This window comes from Coptis chinensis, chromosome 4, assembly GCF_015680905.1.
Source record: "Coptis chinensis isolate HL-2020 chromosome 4, ASM1568090v1, whole genome shotgun sequence".
Taxonomy (NCBI): Eukaryota; Viridiplantae; Streptophyta; class Magnoliopsida; order Ranunculales; family Ranunculaceae; genus Coptis; species Coptis chinensis.
The window spans coordinates 10,348,690-10,368,204 of record NC_141459.1 but is presented as its reverse complement, the minus strand read 5'-3'; the positions used below and the strand labels follow the sequence as shown (position 1 = coordinate 10,368,204).

Sequence of the window (19,515 nt, the reverse complement as noted above, 5' to 3'; positions counted from 1 at the left end):
CCATATGTTGGTCACTTCACCATACTTTGTCATCTTGCTCATCTATTATACGACTTATACCAATGGGTCAAGTACCTGACAGAGTAGTTGTTCCTGGGCAAGAATAGATGTAAACAGTTTAATTTAGTAGTCGTTTGGATTCATCAGACATCTTCTTTGTATCTTGACACGCTTCAAAAAACATATTTGAAGTTTCTTTTTTTTTTTTTAAAAGGTAATTGTGTATATAGCAAAAAAAAAAAGATACAATTATATCAGGTGAGAGACTCTTGTAGTCCCTCCAACATTACAACGATTTAAGCAATAAATCTATAGTAGGTGAAGTGTTGGTTCTCCATACTATGAAGGAAATCTGGTCTGTGAGGCCACCATTGTTGCTGCCCATTCGCTAAAGTTGCTCCTCTTTTGGCATATTTATCTGCTCCGAATTTCACTTCTCTCCATGTACTAGTGAGAATGATGTTTGCTTTGGTCTTGAGTCTATTCCATTCTGCTTTGCATCTCCAATATACTTTGCTTGTCTGGAAGGCTTGAATTGCAGCTTTCAAGTCTGATTCTACCACAATTCAATCCCACCCCAACTCGATAGCCTTCTTAACACCTTCAACAATTGCAACTGTTTCAGCCACATAGTTGGTTGTAATCCCGAGACCTCCTATGAGTGTTCCTATCACTTGGCCTGTGTGAATTCTGAGAGTCACTCCCCAACCAGCATCCCCTGGATTTCCCCTAGCACAACCATCTGTGTTCACCTTTAGAAAACCTTGCGGAGAAAGAGACCAATAACATTCCATAATCCTAGGTGCTCTTCTGAGTTTATTTTGTAAGCCCAGAGTCTGTAAAATTTGAAAAAATGATGATTTGTTTTTATTTCATTTAATTAAGAAGAATTTGCAGATGTTGTTCTCTATTTATGGAGATCAGAAGCAATTTACAGTTCAGCTGTAACTGGTAAACAACATAATTAGTTACAAAAGATTCTTTAACAGAATGTGCTGATATGGCATAACAAGAGATTCTAGAAGACTATGACTATGAGCTGGCTCTGGCGGTGTTCTCATTAAAATTGAGAGTGAAGTGAAAGACTGTTCCGAAGGAATTCTAATCACACATCCGTAATCAGTATTGGTCTGCCGGAAGATTCTAGAAGTGAACTTTGACAAAGATGGTCATCTACTTTTAGCACTCTAATGACCTATTTCACTCCAAGACCATCTCCATTCTTTCAATAGAAATAAGGCATAGATGCACAAGTGCACAACTAAACCAAGGGGCAAGGGAGTTGTGAGATAGCAGTGCTATCAATCTATCATCGCCCTACTCACTTGAATATATATATATATATATTATTCTATTTAGAATGAGTTCAGTATCACTAGCTCAGAAACCTCATGCGGTTTGTATAACTTTTCCACTCCAAGGCCACATCAACCCCAATACCCCATGCTCATATTTGCCCGAATTCTTCACCCTTCACCACGAAGGTTTTCACATCACATCTGTTAATAGTTAGTCGTTCAATCATAAACGCTTACTCAAATCTCGAGGTCTTGATGCACTTGCTGGATTACCGGCCGGATTTTCAATTTCGTTCTATCCCAGATGGTCTCCCAGACTCTCCCACCATCAGATATCGATTCCAGCCAAGACATCCCAGTTTATATATTTATGTGAATACACTACTAAAAATCTCTTAGCTCCCTTCAGGAACCTTTTAACCCAACGTAATGCTGACACTATTTCCTCTAACGTGCCTACAACCACTTGGCATAGTTTCTGATGGAGCCATGAGTTTCACTCTAGATGTTGCGGAAGAGCTTAACATCCCAAATGTATTGTCATGGAGGTTAAATGACACGTGTAGTGTCGTTAGCTTTTTACACTTTCGCCAGCTCATCGAGAAAGGGTTTATGCCATTAGAAGGTACAATTTACAGCAATTTTTTGTTATCTATATAATAAAACAGCTTTGTCTTTAAGCTCTTTGTAGTACATCTGACGGCTAACAGTATATTAATCCTCATAGATATATATATTAATCGGACGGCTAACAGTATATTAATCCTCATAGATATATATATTAAATTATATCTCAAATTATATCTCATATCTTCATTCGGATATATATCCACAGGATTATATCTCATATGATATATATCCGAAGAAGCTTTTACCTGATTATATCTCATATGATATATATCCGAAGAAGCTTTTACCTGGGCCATATGATATATCTCATATGATATATATCTCATATGATATATATCCAAAGCTATATAAAGCTCTCACGCTTTAGAAGCATTGAAGCCTGACTCTCAACATCTATTTTTTTGAGCACAGTATTTCCTTTTTCCTTTCTGATGGGAAAAAAACAACAACAAAACAAAACGAAACATAAAAAAACATAGGTCTCATAAAAAAAAACCAAGCAAATGGAGGATGCATCAATTAACAAAGCATTCCTCTGTCCTCAAAGCCTCAAAGGCCAGGTGCATTTACGAGTTTCAACAGTGTTTTGCCCAAAGTTCCACGCACAGAAGAAGTAGATAGATTAGTGCCAACGTTGGCCCAAGCAAGGGTTTTAGGGACATGGAAGTGATTGGCGATAGTTGGAAGTTATAGACTTATAGGCTTTATTGGCTAGGTTTCTATCCGGGACCCGGCCTGAAAGTAAGTCCTAATTCCTAACCTCTCTTGGGATCTAAGAACAAATTTGGTGCATTCCTCTGTCCTCAAAGCCTCAAAGGCTAGGTGCATTTACGAAGTTTCAACAAAGTGTTTTGCCCAAAGTTCCAGAAGAAGTAGATAGATTAGTGCCAACGTTGGCGCCCAAGCAAGGGTTTTAGGGACATGGAAGTGATTGGCGATAGTTGGAAGTTATAGACTTATAGGCTTTATTGGCTAGGTTTCTATCCGGGACCCGGCCGAAAGTAAGTCCTAATTCCTAACCTCCTTGGGATCTAAGAACAAGTAACTGTGTTGGCCCAGTGCAAACTTTGATGAACTCAAGATCACGCAGTAACCTTCGATAGTTCCTAAGTTCCATTTTTATACAGAATCATCGCCACTATTGACTATCCCGTCCCACGCCACAAGCCCAGAGCCCCGGATACCTCATATAGAGGTGTCGATCATCACTCACACCAATCAATGAATATATTTGAAGTGAGAATCATGTCCTGTTACATAACGAATAAGCCATGAATAAACTTAATCACTTTACACTTCACATTGAAAGGTTCCTTTTGGTTCCTTTTGGTTCATAATGTTTTTTTATAAGATGTTGTTAGTTTTATCATTTTTCAACCGCGCAGTTGGTTCAAGACATCGACTCTTATGATCCACCACTAAAAGGATTGTAGGAGGACCTTAATTTTGTCACCCCACGCCTTGGAGACCGAAGCTTTGTCATCTTTGCAGCCATTAATGTATGTATTCTATGTTAATGACTAAGTTACACATAACTTTGAAACAAATAGAGTTGCCTCCAAGTAAAGGTGAAGATTTGCGATGAAGTGCTTGCTCGAGCTTTATGGACTTAAGGTAAGTTTATGGCCTATAATAGCATAATAACATTAATAAGCCATTTTATTCCCATATATGATATAGTTTTACTCATGAGATAAATGGAAGTTTGTGAGTAAGGTATGGCTGATTATATCACTTTTTATCGTTAACTCTTAGTCTATATATGGAGAAAAACTTTGGGGAAGCAAAAGCATAGAATGGGTGATGAGTGTCATGAGAAGTGGTGGGAACATTACGATGCCTCTGGCCAAGCTGAGAACATTACTATACATTCGTATTGTAAAAATGTCATTCAAGTTAGATCAATTATGTACGATTATTTGGAAACATATGCAATTTTTTATCGCCTCCATGAAAACTAGATGTAATTTTTACATCCATAATGACTTGAGTGGCATAGCCACGGGTTAAATTCTAGTCACATATATAGTTTATATTTAAGTATGTTTTCTAATTTCAACAATTAGAATAAAAAGAAAATTGTTAAGAGTTTAAGATCATCGTATTTTGTATCCCGCTCATGGGATGTTAATATGGTAGTGTTTAGCTCCGATTTTTATGGACTCATGACTTTGGCACAGAACAATTTCCCCAATAAAAAACACGTACTTACTAAATATCAAAATCAGTTTGGTAACATTTCTTGTCAAGAGTTCATTTCTAATTGGTGCAACATAACTTGCCTCATACTTGTAGTAAGTACTTGTAACTTTGTAAGTCGCAATAAAGGACAGAAAAAAAGGTTGAAAATCGAAACTCAACCTTCGTTGTGTTGTGTTTGCTTGAATTCTGTGATTGGCATTCAAAGGGAAACTGAGATCACCAGTTTTGTCCGTACTCAGAAAATAATGTGGAGTTGTGGAAAATAATGTGGCCAGTCACAGAAGTAGACGGCAACACTTGGTACTAACTGGAGATGGTGACAATAAATTCAAGCATCCAATGGTTTACACACAGACTTTCTAGACGGTCAATTTCTTGTTTCCAAATCCAGAAAAGAGTGCTCTGGATCCAACAGTTAGGAGCAGTTGTGTTCCAAAATTTGCATTCTTGCCAGTATTCCAAGTTTCCAACTCTGAGCATCTCTAGTCTTTATTAGGGAGTATTAGGTCTCATAGAAGGAATAGAATCCAATCTACCTTTAAGGGCCATGAGACTCGCAAATATCATATGTGACGAGGCATAAATCCATCCAAGCCACATTATGTAATGGGTCAATTCTCAAACTCAAATATTGAGGTCCAGCCTCTGAAAGTCTAATCCGATCCTATAACAACCCCAATTTTTAAACAACATAAATTAAATTATTTGATTGAAAATAACAATTATATTATGAAGTCTAGCTTATTCTAGAATTTGTTTAGCTATTGTTGATTTTTAAAAAAGAAAAAGTTAATGTTTTACTTGAATTGTTTGTTAGAACTTATGTGGGTATTTTATAATCATTTTGGGCTTGAAAAGATTGTTAAAATGTACCCATTCATATAGGTATGGACCTTGGGTGTTTTTAGACCCATTGGAGGCCCATAGGTTACCTTAAACAGACTTAAAACATGGAATAAAGAAGAGCTGCGAATTTTCTCTGTAAAAATATGATTATTCAAAATCAAAACCCTAGCCTCCAATAAAAAGAAGGGGAAGAGAAAGAAAAGAGAAAAAGGGGACGCAAAGTATTGGGTTCACCGCACTATTGATATTCATAGTTGTTTACATCTTGTAGACTTAATAAGATGGTGGAGTGCAGTGGATAAAGAGACGTGATTTGGAGTTGCTCTTGGAGTCTTCTGGTTTAAGATTTTCTGAAGAGTGGGTTAGTTTATTTATAGTTTAATAATGTAATTTAAGGATTTTTTTCCTTTTCGTTTATTTTGATTTCAGTTTTTGTATATATCGTGTTTGATAACAGGGTTTTGGGTTTTGTTTCACCTCGGTTTCCAGATAATTAAATATAATTGTTTTAAATATTGTCTGGAAATTTGGGGTGTGACATTTTGGTATCAGAGCCTAGGTTAGCCTAGAATGAGAAGGTCTAGGTGATCCTCGGATTGTGGTAATGGGTAGTAGGAGTGTTTTTATGGTGTTAAGTTTTCTTGTTGTTTTCAAGTTTGTTTGTTCCCGTTTTGGATTTTGGTCTTTCGCATTTTCATATAAAGGAGTGTTTCTCAATACGTGGTTTTAATTTACGTATGTCCACATGTAAGGTTATACATTATTGTATATGTGTATTCCTTTTAAGGTGTGTATACTTGGGTATACACTTATATCTAATTTCTAATATTTGTTTATCATGACCTTTTGGTGCAAGTCAGAAATGAAGTGTAATTAACCTTTGCGACATGTTTTAGATTATCACATAAAATTCAGTCATTGAGATATGATCAGTTAACTTAGAAGAATTATTGATTGGCATATGTTTGTTTGGTTAATCTACATTCTTTTCTAGAATCTCGGGACAAGATTCATTTAAGGTGTGTATATTATAACAACTCCAATTTTTAAACAACATAAATTAAATTATTTGATTGAAAATAACAATTATATTATGAAGTCTAGCTTATTCTAGAATTTGTTTAGCTATTGTTGATTTTTAAAAAGAAAAGTTAATGTTTTTACTTGAATTGTTTGTTAGAATTTATGTGGGTATTTTATAATCATTTTGGGCTTGAAAAGATTGTTAAAATGTACCCATTCATATAGGTATGGACCTTGGGTGTTTTTAGACCCATTGGAGGCCCATAGGTTACCTTAAAATGTATTCTTAAAACATGGAATAAAGAAGAGTCGCGAATTTTCTCTCAGAAAAATATGATTATTCAAAATCAAAACCCTAGCCTCCAATAAAAAGAAGGGGAAGAGGAAGAAAAGAGAAAAAGGGGACGCAAAGTATTGGGCTCACCGCACTATTGATATTCATAGTTGTTTACATCTTGTAGACTTAATAAGATGGTGGAGTACAGTGGATAAAGAGACGTGATTTGGAGTTGCTCTTGGAGTCTTCTGGTTTAAGATTTTCTGAAGAGTGGGTTAGTTTATTTATAGTTTAATAATGTAATTTAAGGATTTTTTTCCTTTTCGTTTATTTTGATTTCAGTTTTTGTATATATCGTGTTTGATAACAGGGTTTTGGGTTTTGTTTCACCCCGGGTTTCCAGATAATTAAATATAATTGTTTTAAATATTGTCTGGAAATTTGGGGTGTGACAGATCCTTTCTATTGCCCAAGTTATATCTACAACACCACTTGAATAATCCTCTTTATGATCGAATGTCTCCCCAGATTTGTAGACCAAAGCAAATGGTCCATGATATGTATACTGACGTTGAAACTTGAAAGATGGTCTTTTGTGGTGTGAACGGTGAGGGAGGCAGAGGTTAACCCTCCATCATCATCAGTTCATCACTATACATTTCAATTTCTGTATGACCATTCTTCTCAAGAGGATTCTAACCTTAATAAACATTGACTTGCCGCAATGGTTGCTGGAACTTGAAGTCCATGGAAGTAATGCCATTAGAGGAAGTTATACCCTATGAATACAAAATATCCATATCGGAAGGCTCATAGTCTGTTCTTGACATATCAGTAGCCTGCGCAAAAAAAAAAAAAAAAAAAAAAAGTGTAGCACAAAAACATGCAAAGTGCCCTTCTAAAACTGACAATGCCTGAAACTTCTAAGCCAACTGATAAAACTCAAAATACAGTTATATGAGCAAAAAAAACATGTACGAAAAATTGCAACGTACAATAATTAGAAGCAAATAAGGGTTTTTTCTCATCTATCATCCTCTAATTGAGTAAATTTTAATCTTCCAAGAAGTGTTCCATGAATACTGACGTGTGTGTGTTGAGAGGGTGTTTCTGAGGTATTTTTCCAAGACGCTAAAGTGAGGCGTACTCTGATCTCAAAGGGTGTCAACTGTCAACTAGAGTGCCACATGAATCATATGGGTGAAAAAGGTGCGCAACAAGCAGCAGCATATCACCAACACGAACAGTAGTAATTGTCCTGTAGCTATATGAATAGACATGAGGATGTGTCGGTGTCAGTAGCCTGGTACTTATTTTTCAGCACGGGGCTATAGGCCGTCTCACACAAAAACCTTCCCCACAGTACTCTAGTGTGTACTTAAAGATATTATATCTGATATTTTAAAACTTGAAACATTGGCATAAGGGTCAATGTTTCGGTATATTTAGGGGTTATGTTTAAATATTTGCAGATATTGAGCGGGAAAGAGGAGGAAGACAAAGAACACGTGTCAAAGATTGACTGGGTCAAAGCCAAATCAGGACACTATATAAAGACCGGAAGAACATGAGAAAGGGTTTCATTCATTCATGATCAGAAAAATCATTACAAAGAGGAGAGAGAAATAGAGAGAAACAAAGAGAGAAGTTGTAAACTATTATCGCAAATCAATAAACATAGATTCAATTCATCTTCTTTCTTTATTCTGTTTCATTCATTCATTTTAGGGTGAACTAGTGTTACCCCCCTACTAGATGAGCCAATTAGGATTTCCCCCCCACTAGATGGGAAATTAGGGTCTCCCCCCTAAACACACAGTCAACTTGGTTTGACCGTTAACTTTCAAGTCAAACAACTGAAAATGACATAAATACCCCCACCTAATTAAAATTGAATATTTTTTTTTGAAAACAATGAGGGCATTTGTCTAATTTTTAATTATTTGACTTAAAGTTAACAGTCAAACCAAGTTGACCGTAGTTAGGGGAGACCCTAATTTCCCATCTAGGGGGTGTAATACTAGTTAACCCTTCATTTTATTGTGTGATCTTAGAGCATAAGAGAGAAAGTGTTCTTAGACATCACATTGGCGCCGTCTGTGCATCGAAAATAAGAAAATTTGAGGTTTTCTTCTTCTTCGATATAGAATCCATAGTTTTGTTCTTTGTTTGAAGAGTAGAAGAGTGAAGAAAGGTGAGCAATACAGTGAGTTTTGAATCATAATGGCTCCAACGAAGAAAACAAATAACAAACGAGTGGATAACGATAATCAGTTGCAAACAAGAAATATAAGAGATTCTGGGAGTCGGCGATATCAGGAGGAGAACATGGAGGGTAGTACTTCAATTCAGGAAATTCTGAAAAGGTTGAAGGAAGTGGAAAAGCTAAACGCGATATTACTAATACCCTTTTACGGTTTTTGTGGATAATACCCTTGATGTTTGATTTGTTGTGTTTTCTAGGGTAAAAATATCTAGGAAGTTTTTCACCGAATTTATAGTGCTTGAGGATATCGGATAATCTGATTCTATCGGTTTCATACTTTTCTGGGGAAAGGTGGCTATTGTAATAATTGCAGATAAACATTAGCCTCCAGAAATTCCCCATTCCTTGGCTAGGGGAAATGTTCAGATAGTTTAGTACTTCGCGATTGAGATTGGTAAGAGGAAATCTCAATCTTGCGGCGAGTTGACCAACAGTGACAATGATCGCTCGTCTCGTGCCACTTTGACATTTGGTGAAAGTCTGAGTACCAGCATAGTGTTGCAGATAAAGGAAAGTGGGAATTTGATAAGCAGTTTGAACTAACATAAGATTGGGTCTTTTGATGAAGAAAGGGCTGAGTCCATGCTTCCATTGACTGATATTTTCAACAGTTTCGCTTTCAGATTCTGAGGCAGTGGTTTCGAAAGGATGACACGGAATCTCTTCTACAACATAAGACAAATCCCAAGAAGTTTAGGGTCGATAGCGCCTTGAAGAAGTAGAGGCGAGATTATGACTACGAAGTTTATCGTCAGAAGGGATTCCTTCACTACTAATACTATCATCAGAGAGGGTATCTTCACTCGCCATTAGGAGGACTATAAACAAATATGCGAGGACAAAAATATTTTTAGTACGGTCAATTTAATATATATATATCATGTTATTAAGTATACAGTTATCGTAAATTGCGATATGAAGAGTCTTATATCAGAAATTGTGATATGAAGATTCTTATATCGGAAATTGCAATATGCGGATATAAACATTGGATATATTTGATAGGCAAAACAGTGCAATGCGAAATATTTAAGTAAATAATCTTAAAATGGCAAAGGTATGAACTTTTAAGCATTATCAAATATTCTATAGTGTTGTTTACAGTAGTGTAAATATAAACATAGTCAAGCTTACGACATTCAAATTTCAACAATCTTTAAAAACCTTAGAGATAATTATACTAGTGTGAGTTATAGCAAGATATAGTATAGAAAAACTAACAAAGTGCAGGAGATTGTAACCGTACAAGCAAAAGGTGGGTTTCTTTCTAAGAAGATGAAGGAAATAATGCAGCAAAGAAAATCGCGTTCTGAAGAAGAGGTAGCGTCTGGGAGAAGCTTGGAAGTTGTGGGAAAGATGAACGGTTGGTTTTTAAATTTTTTATCTGACAATATGGACCGGGTTGATATTTAAGCCCAAACTTATATAACCGCTTCTCAAAAAATTGAAATTTTGGAGTGAAATTTTAAAGTTTCAAGAGGGGGCGATGTAGTGGGCAAATATCATACTTAAAGATATTATATATGATATTTCAAAACTTGAAACATTGACATAAGGGTCAATATTTCGGTATATTTCGGGGTTATGTTTAAACATTTGCAGGTATTGAGCGGGAAAGAGGAAGAAGACAAGGGACACGTGTCAAAGATTGACTGGGTCAAAGCCAAATCAGGACATAAAAACCGAAAGAGCATGAGAAAGGGTTTTATTCATTCATGATCAGAAAAATCATTATAAAGAGGAGAGAGAAATTGAAAGAAACAAAGAGAGAAATTGTAAACTGTAATCAATAAATATAGATTCAATTCATCTTCTTCCTTTATTCTATTTCATTCATTCATTTTATTGTGTGATCTTAGAGCATAAGAGAGAAAATGTTCTTAGACATCACAAGTACCAGATTCACTTATCTGCTTTGGTCAGTTAGAACTTAGAAGGACTTGGCGTGCAGGGTGGATGTTTTGTTTTGGGCCACACATCAACTAAATTTAAGAATGAGGGAGTATTATGTTAAGTTGTGCTGGAAGCCTGGAACCTCTGTAAGGTACTTCTGAGACACAAGGAGGTGACAATAACATGAAGTATTTTCTACATATTCAGTTAATTAACATATTATTACAACAAAAAAAAAAATTCTTCAACCCCAAGCCTAAGTGATTACAATTATCTGCGAGAAAGCAAAATCGAGAAGAAGACTAAATGCACACGGTTTGTCATTTTATGGTTGATTCTTGCTTGGGTTGAGTAATTTTTGCAAGAGATTGATGATATAGGTGAACTGTAACTTTGTAATAGGGGTTGTGGTGGAGTGGAGATTTTGTGGGAGTTGGGGAGAAACTTTGATGGAGTGAGGTTTGAGTCTTTGAGATGAGAAAATACTCAAAATAGTCAAGTGAACTGAGAATAATATATGGTGTAAATATCAGGATACGAAAATATATCGACTATTGAAATATCATCTTTAATGAGGATATTTTACAAGAAGCAGCTGCATATATTATCGATATATCGACGAATATCACTAAATCATCAATTTTTTAAGATATTAAGCAACTACTATTTCAAATTTTGAAACCAAATCTGAACCAACCCATCGACAACCCATCAATACTTGTCTCTCTAATACAATTTCTTAAACCAAACACAATTCCTATTTTCTTCTTCAAATCCTTTATTCACAACTTCTTCATGCTCATAAGTCTTTCTTAGATTTCTTAGACTAATTGACTATCATGATAAACACTGAGACTCAGCAATCCAGTAAATCTAACATAATCCTCGAAATCTCTTCCCACTACTTCTTAAGTCTAAACTGATGGTTGTTGTGTTGATACCGAAGAAGTTAGACAAGCATGATGATAACCATGCTTGTAAAATTGTAAAAGAGGTCAAAATTGTAAAATCCAGTCTGAAATTTGAGACAGATGTCAAATTTCAGTTTTTATGGAGGAAAAACAAAAAAAAAGCTTGCTATTTCCTCTGAACTTAAGAAATTTGCGTCTGTGTACCTATACCCAATTTTCTGGATGGAAAGACTTGATTACTGATTTACTAAAAGTATATGGTGAAAAGAGAGATTAGAGGATGAAGAAGAGAAGAGGACAAAGCATAAACAAGGAGTGCTTACACTTTATAGATTTGTTCTCTATGTCAAATTGGGTTGAGATAACAAGAAGTTATTGTTTAATAAATGAGAAGAGTAGAAGAGTACGATAGTTGGATTTTGGAGCTTAATTGGCAAGAGAAAATCAAGGGTTTTCTCATAATATAAACTTGAAAATAGGGGATATATAGTAACCAATCAAGTTATCACGATTATATCGTGATATTTCATGCGATATCGACGATAATTGCAATAATTGCATTGGATTCTATCTATAGCATATCGTCGGCAGTATCATATCCTTTGCTAAAAATACGATAGATATCGCGATATTTTGTATTATGCTTGTATTAGCTTCATGTCATATGCCAGGCACGTGGAACATTCCAACATGGATGAGCCACAACATTTTTATTTTAATTTATAATCAAAGTTAAATTACTATTTTTCCCTAATTTAATTACGATAAGGTACATTCCGATTTCGATGTCGTTTCAGTTTTCTCAAAAAACCAAAATATTAGTAGTTATTCGCTTAGATTAGGAGAAAGAAAAAATGGGATACAAAATACATATAAAGCAAAAAATTGTATAGGGGTAATTTTGTAATTTTAAGTATATAACACTTTTGTAATTTAAATTGGGTAGAAAAGCATAAGTACTTTTTTTTTGTAATTTAGATAAAATATAGAGACTAATCTTTAATTTAGACAAAATATATGGACTGTTATGTAATTATCGTACATTATAGGGACGGTCATGTAATTACCATAAAGATTAGGGATTGTTCTGCAGTTTATATAAAACATAGGGACCTAAAATTATTTAAAAAAAACAAAAAAAACTGATAAATGATGAAAATACCCCTGTGAAAGACATGAAATGTGACACAAATCTTACTGTTCATCAACCCCGACATTTTTCTAATATAGTAAGATGAATACTAACGTGTGTGTGTGTGTGTGTGTTGAGAGGGTGTTTCTGAGGTATTTTTCCAAGACGCTAAAGCGACATTCTATATTTTTCTATATAGTAAAGATATATATCTTCTATATAATAAAACAACTTGGTCTTTAAGCGCTTTGTGTGAAGCCTACATCGGTCAGCTAAAAGTTAATACAATCATTAATGTATTAGACGATTAATAATTCAATTAAGAGTTAATAGTAAGTTGATGTTAATTAGGAAACGAAGACCTCACAAAAAACCTTTATGAAAACGTACTAAAAAACCCTTCGTTTGAAATAAACGCACGGGAGACTCTCCACCACCAGAAACTCAACAAGGTTGCTTCTTCTCCATTGCTCCAAGTTCTCTCCACCGCTAGCTCTAAGCTTTTTCAACAGGTGTAGTAATGTGATTTCACATATTAAATTGTATACCACTAATTTTTATTAATGTGTATGCCCAATCTTCTCTTCATATTGCCTATATCTGAAACGTTTTTCTCTCTATCTTGACACATTCTCTCATCTCTAAGTTTAGCAAGGGCTTCCTTCCTCTCAACGAAATAATTATATTATATTTTGTTCTACTGATTTCATAAGAAAAAAATTGCTTTTAGTTAAAAATTTATATTTTGTTCTACTTTCACATTAATTAATTTTTGTTTAAGATTAAATAGACCAACCATGCATAGAGAACATTGAACTAGGTATTTAGTTATTTTTCTTTGAATGGTTGCTTTGCTGATAATGTAGGCAAAATCCTTTTATAATATTTTGTATTATATTGGCTTGTATTATATTTTGTAATATTTTTCCCAGCAAATTATGACTTATCAATATTTTGTAGTTTGCCATGTACTATATGTTTTCATAAAAATGTTGACTGCTTTCCATTTTCTCCTCAGCATGGATAAGACACAACCTACTTCTACGAGTGAACGAACGTATTGCACTTGCTGAGGTATTTTTTCAAGGTATTTTTTTTTTCTAATAATTTTGGTTCCTTATTTTCTCAAACGTAAGGCAGAAAGCAAACGTTGTAGGATTCAGCAAGTAGATCGTGCAAAAGAGAGACACTCCTCCAAGTCTTCTTCAGTAAGCTTCTTCAAACAGTGGAGATAAAAGGTACCCTCTATTCTATAATCTCTACTAGTTTAAAAATCACGACCCTTATCTACAGTCCCACAATAGTGATAAAATAATTTTTTATGTAGCTCTAATCTCTTGGTCACTTTTTTTTGAAGACTGTTTTGCCCCCATTAAAATTGTCAAACTCCAACCAACATTAGTTTATAGACCAGTAAATATCTAGACTTTTGAGGATAGAAGTGTAATTATAAAATATTCTATCCTTAAATTTAGTCAACAATAGCGGGATGCACAGTTGCAAACGTGCGTATCACGTACTTTTTGCTAGTTATTATAGTGGCCCTTTAATTCAGGATGGGGAGAGAAACTCAGCCACATTGTGACTGAGCGGTGCACGTTATTTAAAAGCAATAAGTGAATAACTTAACAAATTTATTAGAGTATGGCGTGACATTATGTTCAATTTTCTAATATATAATTGTATTAGTATATTAGCTTCGCAAGTTCATTCTTAAGAAACCGCTTATTCCTTCATCTAAAACTCTCACTCTGTCGTTTGTGAGCATATCTTTGTATTAGTGTTTTAAGAGTGAACATGCATTATATATATAATGAATGTGATACCCTTGGGCGTGGCCCAAGGAGGGGTATGATGGAAAGGCGCCTAACCTGGGTTTGGGTGACGGTTGCGTCATGGTGTGATCCCACTTTGCTTAAGCAGCTGTCCAAAGATCCTAGCTATGAGTAATTGATCCTCCAAATTCTAACGTTGAGGCCTTTTCCTGATCGTTTGGTTGTGGGGTTGGTGAGAACTCCACAATTAAGCATGCTCGGGTAGGAGTAGTCCAAGGATGGGTAACCTCCTGGGAAGCTGCTGTCGAAGTCCGAAAACCCCACACTATCGGATGTCCACAGTGACTAAGTGGGGACAGTATTGACGTGGTAGAATAAGGCTGCAGGTCATTACAAAACGGTATCAGAGCCGAGGGTGGCTCGATCTTAAGGTGGTGGGATTGTGATATCCCTGGGCGTGGCCCAAGGAGGGCTATGATGGAAAGGAGCCTAGCCCGAGATTGGGTGACGGTTGTGCCATTGTGTGATCCCACTTTGCTTAAGCGGCTGCCCAAAAATCCTGGCTATGAGTAATTGATCCTCCAAATTCTAACGTTGAGTCGTCGAGGCCTTTTTCGGATCATTTGGTTGTGGGGTTGGTGAGAACTCCACAGTTAAGTGTGCTCGGGTAGGAGTAGTTCAAGGATGGGTGACCTCCTGGGAAGCTACTGTCTGGAGTTCAAAAACCTTACACTGTCGGATGTCCACAGTGACTAAGTGGGGATAGTATCGATGGGGGCGGGTCGTTACAATGAAGCAATTTGGTTTTTTATGTTTTTATAGCAAGGCCAGTCTAGGAGAAAACAGTTTTGGGATGATCTGATGGTGATTAAAATTACCAAAAAAAAACCCCGAAACAATTATCGAAAGAAAAGAGAAAAACCTTTCGTCTTCACTCTATCTAAAACCTTCTTCACTATCTCTACAAGAAAACCCTTTCCTATTTTTTTTTCTTTGCATTGTAAGTTTATTCAAACTCTTCAATAAACTTCTACATATTGTCGTTTCAGTTTGAACAGAGGCCAAACTCCAGTGACGTACTCCTCAACACTGACTCCTCACTTTGATTGTGTTGTAAGAGAGAGGGTTACTGAAGAAAACCATTACTACACTGTGTATTTTAACATTTGATAGTATATCTTATCCAAGCTCCAACCGATATTGACAGGTGTTAATGGGAATGAGTTTTTTGGATATCAGCTTTTGTACACTACGAAAGAAACATAGCTTTTCATCACATATTCACAGGTTGGGAATTCTTCTCTTTATTGATTTTTAAAGTATGGCTCAACTGTTTTGTTAATGACTTTAGTGGTAACAAGTTGTTGGTATATCTACACAATTTGTCGTTCACAATATCATGTAACAAATTGTATCAAAACTATTAGCAAAAGCTTATAAGGGAAGGTGTATGTATTATATTGGCTTTTCATAATTCCAGTTATCAATATTGGCTGGCTTATTTGACTAAGCAAACACCAAGCAATTGATTTTTCCCTTCGCACACTTAGAATTTGTGTTGTTGAGTGGCATTGTACACCTGTATAAACACTGAAACCATATAAGAGAACACTTCAACTGATAAGCCTGAAACATCAAAATAACTTGTGGAAGGGAAACCGTTACTTCATAAATTATTTTTACTTATTGATTAGATAGATTGTTTTTGGTTTCGGATTAATAGTATCTATGTTCATAGGAAAGAAAACAAAAGGTGAAGCAAGTTAACATTCCCCAAAATATGGCCCTTGAATATGTTGTTAGTGAGTAGTATTCAATGTGAGGAACTAAAGACTCTTGCTAGCATAACAAAATTTGACAGATCTTTACTAACAATTTGTAATCAAATCAAGAAGTTAAGATCTACCATTCGAAAAGAATTCTCCCAGAAATTAGTGATAGATTTCGAACGTATAACAGATGAAGAGCAGAAAGCTGGCCACTCGAGGAAGACAATGAGAAGATGTTAAGAGCCCTTATCTAGGCTAATCTACTCACTTACATATCATAACATTGCACCTTTCAGGGTTCTCTTTCTCTATATGTCATATTTTTATTGAATTGCATCTTCACTGATCTTCTTGGCCAAATGGTGACGACGTATTTTGGGCTAAATTACCACTTTGCTTGGGCTGGCAGGTGCATAGAATAAACCACATAATGGTAAAAAAAAATTACTTATTTTATTCAATTAAAAGTCTGCAGACCAGTATAACAATTGTAAAATAGTACTTCTTACAGCCTTAAGTGGAAGCACAACCGCAAAAATAGCAATAAAGAATTTGACTTCATTCAGTAGATGGATTCTATTCCTGAGTGGTGGTAATGGTAATTAGGTTAATTACCACTTATGGGCTGGCTCTGTGGGGTTCAAAAGAAAGTTTGGATACCGCAGTAATGAGAGGCCTATCATAGGCATCACCTGATCACCATGATCAATTGATGCTCTGTTACTTGGCACACCATGTCTAGGCTAGTTAAGAATAAGAATAAACTTTAATTCATTTTTTTCTTCTTTTTCCTGGATTGTGTTTCCTAAAACTTATTGGCACCCCATTCTGCATTCGTGAGAGATGGCAAATGAATCTGTAATATTTTATATAATTTTGTTTTCTACATATCTTGCAGGTGATATTGTCTATGTTGTTTGACCCTACAATTTTTTCAGTTGCTTGGGGAATGGAGACTATGCCTGCGACAAATAGTTGAAGTCTATATATATGGAAAACCAAGGTTGCAACAATTGAATGTTCGATGGTGCCAAATATTCTGCATTTTGCCTCCTTGCGTGTCATTGAGTTGTACTAGCATCAATTGAACATTTGAGTGCTGTGAAATTGGATTTTATGTGTTGAAGGATATGGTTACTTAATTATATTTATCTCAACATTTAGACATTTTGTGGATACTCAAAATTTTGCAGGAGCATGATACGAATAACAATGGAACTCACTTTTTACAACGTGCGTGTTATCCTTCAATTCGTGTAAGCAAATGGTTCAATATGCTGATCTTATTTGCAGCGCAAGTGTGCAGGTAGGTGTTTAATACAGAAAGGAAGATAACAGACTGTTTTCACAATGTCCTGGATGCTCATCTTTCCAACTGCTCACAATGTCCTGGTGTTTAAAGTGATTTGCTACTTGAGGTTTGGAAACTTAAGATGCCTCCAATAATCCATGAACTCTTCTGGGTATGCTCCTAATAATCGAAATTAATGACTCCCCTATCATCTGAGTTTACTCTTGGGGTGGGCTGAGTAACTTAGTTCCATTAGCTGTTATCCATAAAGCTTTGTGAGCCGAGAAGAAATAGGAAATGAATTCCAAGGTTTTATATTACTTTGTTAGATACAAAATCACGAATCATTCAGGTTGAAGACATGGGTAATTTCTAGATCACGTTACTATACATTCGTATTGTAAAAATGTTATTCAAGTTAGATCAATTTTGTACAATTATTTAGAAACATATGTAATTTTTTATCGCCTCCACGAAGACTAGATGTAATTTTTAGTGTTGACGTCCTGAGTGTGAAAGGCACCCATAATGACTCGAGTGGCGTAGCCACGAGTTAAATTCTAGTATATATGTTATATCCTGTTTTAATAGGAGAATGATTCCCATTTCAATTAAATATGTTAGATTTTCCCTTTTCAATAGGAGAGGAATTCTCATTTTAATAGGAGAAGGATTCCCACTTTAATTAGAAGTGCTAGAATTTGTTCCCATTGTAAAAAAAGATTCTCGTTTTTCTAATAGGAGAAGAATTCCCATTTTAATAGGAGATGATGATGTGGAATTTTAATAAAGCTCGAAAAATACCCCCTGTGGAGCTTTAATACTAAGACTAGAAAGTAGACCTGTGCATACGTACCGACTCTTTTAAAAACTTGCTCAACAATCATAAATGTACATATAGAACTTTTCTAACAAATCGTGATTCATGTTTTCGTCGCTAACCTGTTTTAATTTCCTTACAATTTGTTTTAATCAAGTTTTAAAAATCAGTTTTAATTTCTCAATAAATTGTTTTAATTAAGTTTTAAAAACCCACTTTCTAATTGGGGGAGCGATCCCATTTTAATTTAGAAGTGTGATTCCTGTTTTTAATAGGAGAATGATTCTCGTTTTAATTAGAAGTGCTAGATTTTTCTTTTTCAATAGGAGAGCAATTCTCATTATAACAGGAGAAAAATTCTTGTTTTAATTAGAAGTGCTAGAATTTTTTTTTTTTTCAATAAGAGATGAATTCCCGCTTTAATAGGAGTTGATGACGTGGAATTTTAAGAGAGCTAGAAAAATACCCTTGTGGGAGCTTTAATATTAAGACTAGTTGTAGGCCCGTGCATACGCACCGACTTTTTTTGAAAACTTGCTCAATAATCATTATTATACGTCTATACATATAGAAATTTCATAGCAAATCGTTTTATTAGGGGAAGGCATCCCCATTTTAGTCGCTAACCCGTTTTAATTTTCTAACAAATTGTTTTAATTGTGTTTTAAAAACTCGTTTTTAGTTGGGGAAATGATCTCGTTATAAAAGTTGACTTAATTTAAAAGTGTGATTCTCGTTTTAATATGAGAATAATTCCCGTTTTAATTGGAAGTGCTAGAATTTCTCTTTTCAATAGAAGAGAGGAATTTCCGTTTTATTAGGAGTTTTGAAAAAAAGAATAGATTCCTGTTTTAAGTTGGTTTCTTAAAAGGAAAAAAAGATTCCCGTTCTATGTTGGTTTATTAAGTGGTGATGTGGAATTTTAATAGAGCTTGAAAAATACATTTTGTGGGAGCTTTGATTTTAATAGACCCGTGCATATGCACCGACTATTTTTAAAACTTGCTCAACAATCATAACTATACATATAGAAATTTTCTAACAAAATGTAACTCTTGTTTTCGTTGCTAACCCGTTTTAATTTCCTAACAAATTGTTTTAATCAAATCTTGAAAGTCTGCTTTAATTTCTTAACAAATTGTTTTAACATAAAACTAGGTTCAAAACCCTAATTCCGGTCTTTATTAGCCTAAAACCCGTTGACTTTATGAATTACGTCTAAAACCTACCTGGTTTTTAAAAGTGTAAAATAAAGGTTTCATTTTCAGTAAGTTGCGAGAAAAAACCAACCGTACCTTATTTATTTTTTCAAAATACCGTATATACCCTTTTTAAATGAAACTTGTTACTCAGTTTATTTCTTTCTCAATTTAGGTTTTTAT

General features: G+C 35.0%; 1 protein-coding gene across 4 annotated transcripts; it reads left to right on the top strand.

Annotated features, from left to right (window-relative positions):
* The first annotated feature begins 1,000 nt into the window (after nucleotides 1-1,000).
* On the top strand, nucleotides 1,001-17,254 carry LOC147501795 (uncharacterized). 4 transcript variants are annotated; one of them, XM_086603832.1, is made up of 5 exons: nucleotides 1,008-1,923; nucleotides 13,497-13,552; nucleotides 13,635-13,716; nucleotides 15,461-15,540; nucleotides 16,921-17,254. In XM_086603832.1, exons 1-4 carry the CDS (start codon nucleotides 1,728-1,730, stop codon nucleotides 15,517-15,519), a joined length of 393 nt encoding a protein of 130 aa, XP_086459958.1. In that variant the 5' UTR covers nucleotides 1,008-1,727; the 3' UTR covers nucleotides 15,520-15,540; nucleotides 16,921-17,254. The 4 variants fall into 4 exon arrangements, 1 of the variants encoding a protein (XP_086459958.1); XR_015219870.1 differs by having other exon boundaries at nucleotides 1,009-1,923; nucleotides 15,303-15,540; XR_015219871.1 differs by lacking the exons at nucleotides 13,497-13,552; nucleotides 13,635-13,716; nucleotides 15,461-15,540; nucleotides 16,921-17,254 and adding an exon at nucleotides 7,749-7,978 and having other exon boundaries at nucleotides 1,001-1,923.
* Nucleotides 17,255-19,515: the final 2,261 nt, after the last annotated feature.

What these genes read in the sequence shown, in the direction of transcription:
- LOC147501795 (XM_086603832.1), top strand. Translation starts at nt 1,728, where the DNA reads ATGCTGACACTATTTCCTCTAACGTGCCTACAACCACTTGGCATAGTT. An exon ending in AACGTATTGCACTTGCTGAG is followed by an intron (nt 13,553 to 13,634) that starts GTATTTTTTCAA and finishes CAAACGTTGTAG; the next exon opens with GATTCAGCAAGTAGATCGTG. An exon ending in TCAAACAGTGGAGATAAAAG is followed by an intron (nt 13,717 to 15,460) that starts GTACCCTCTATT and finishes CGATATTGACAG; the next exon opens with GTGTTAATGGGAATGAGTTT.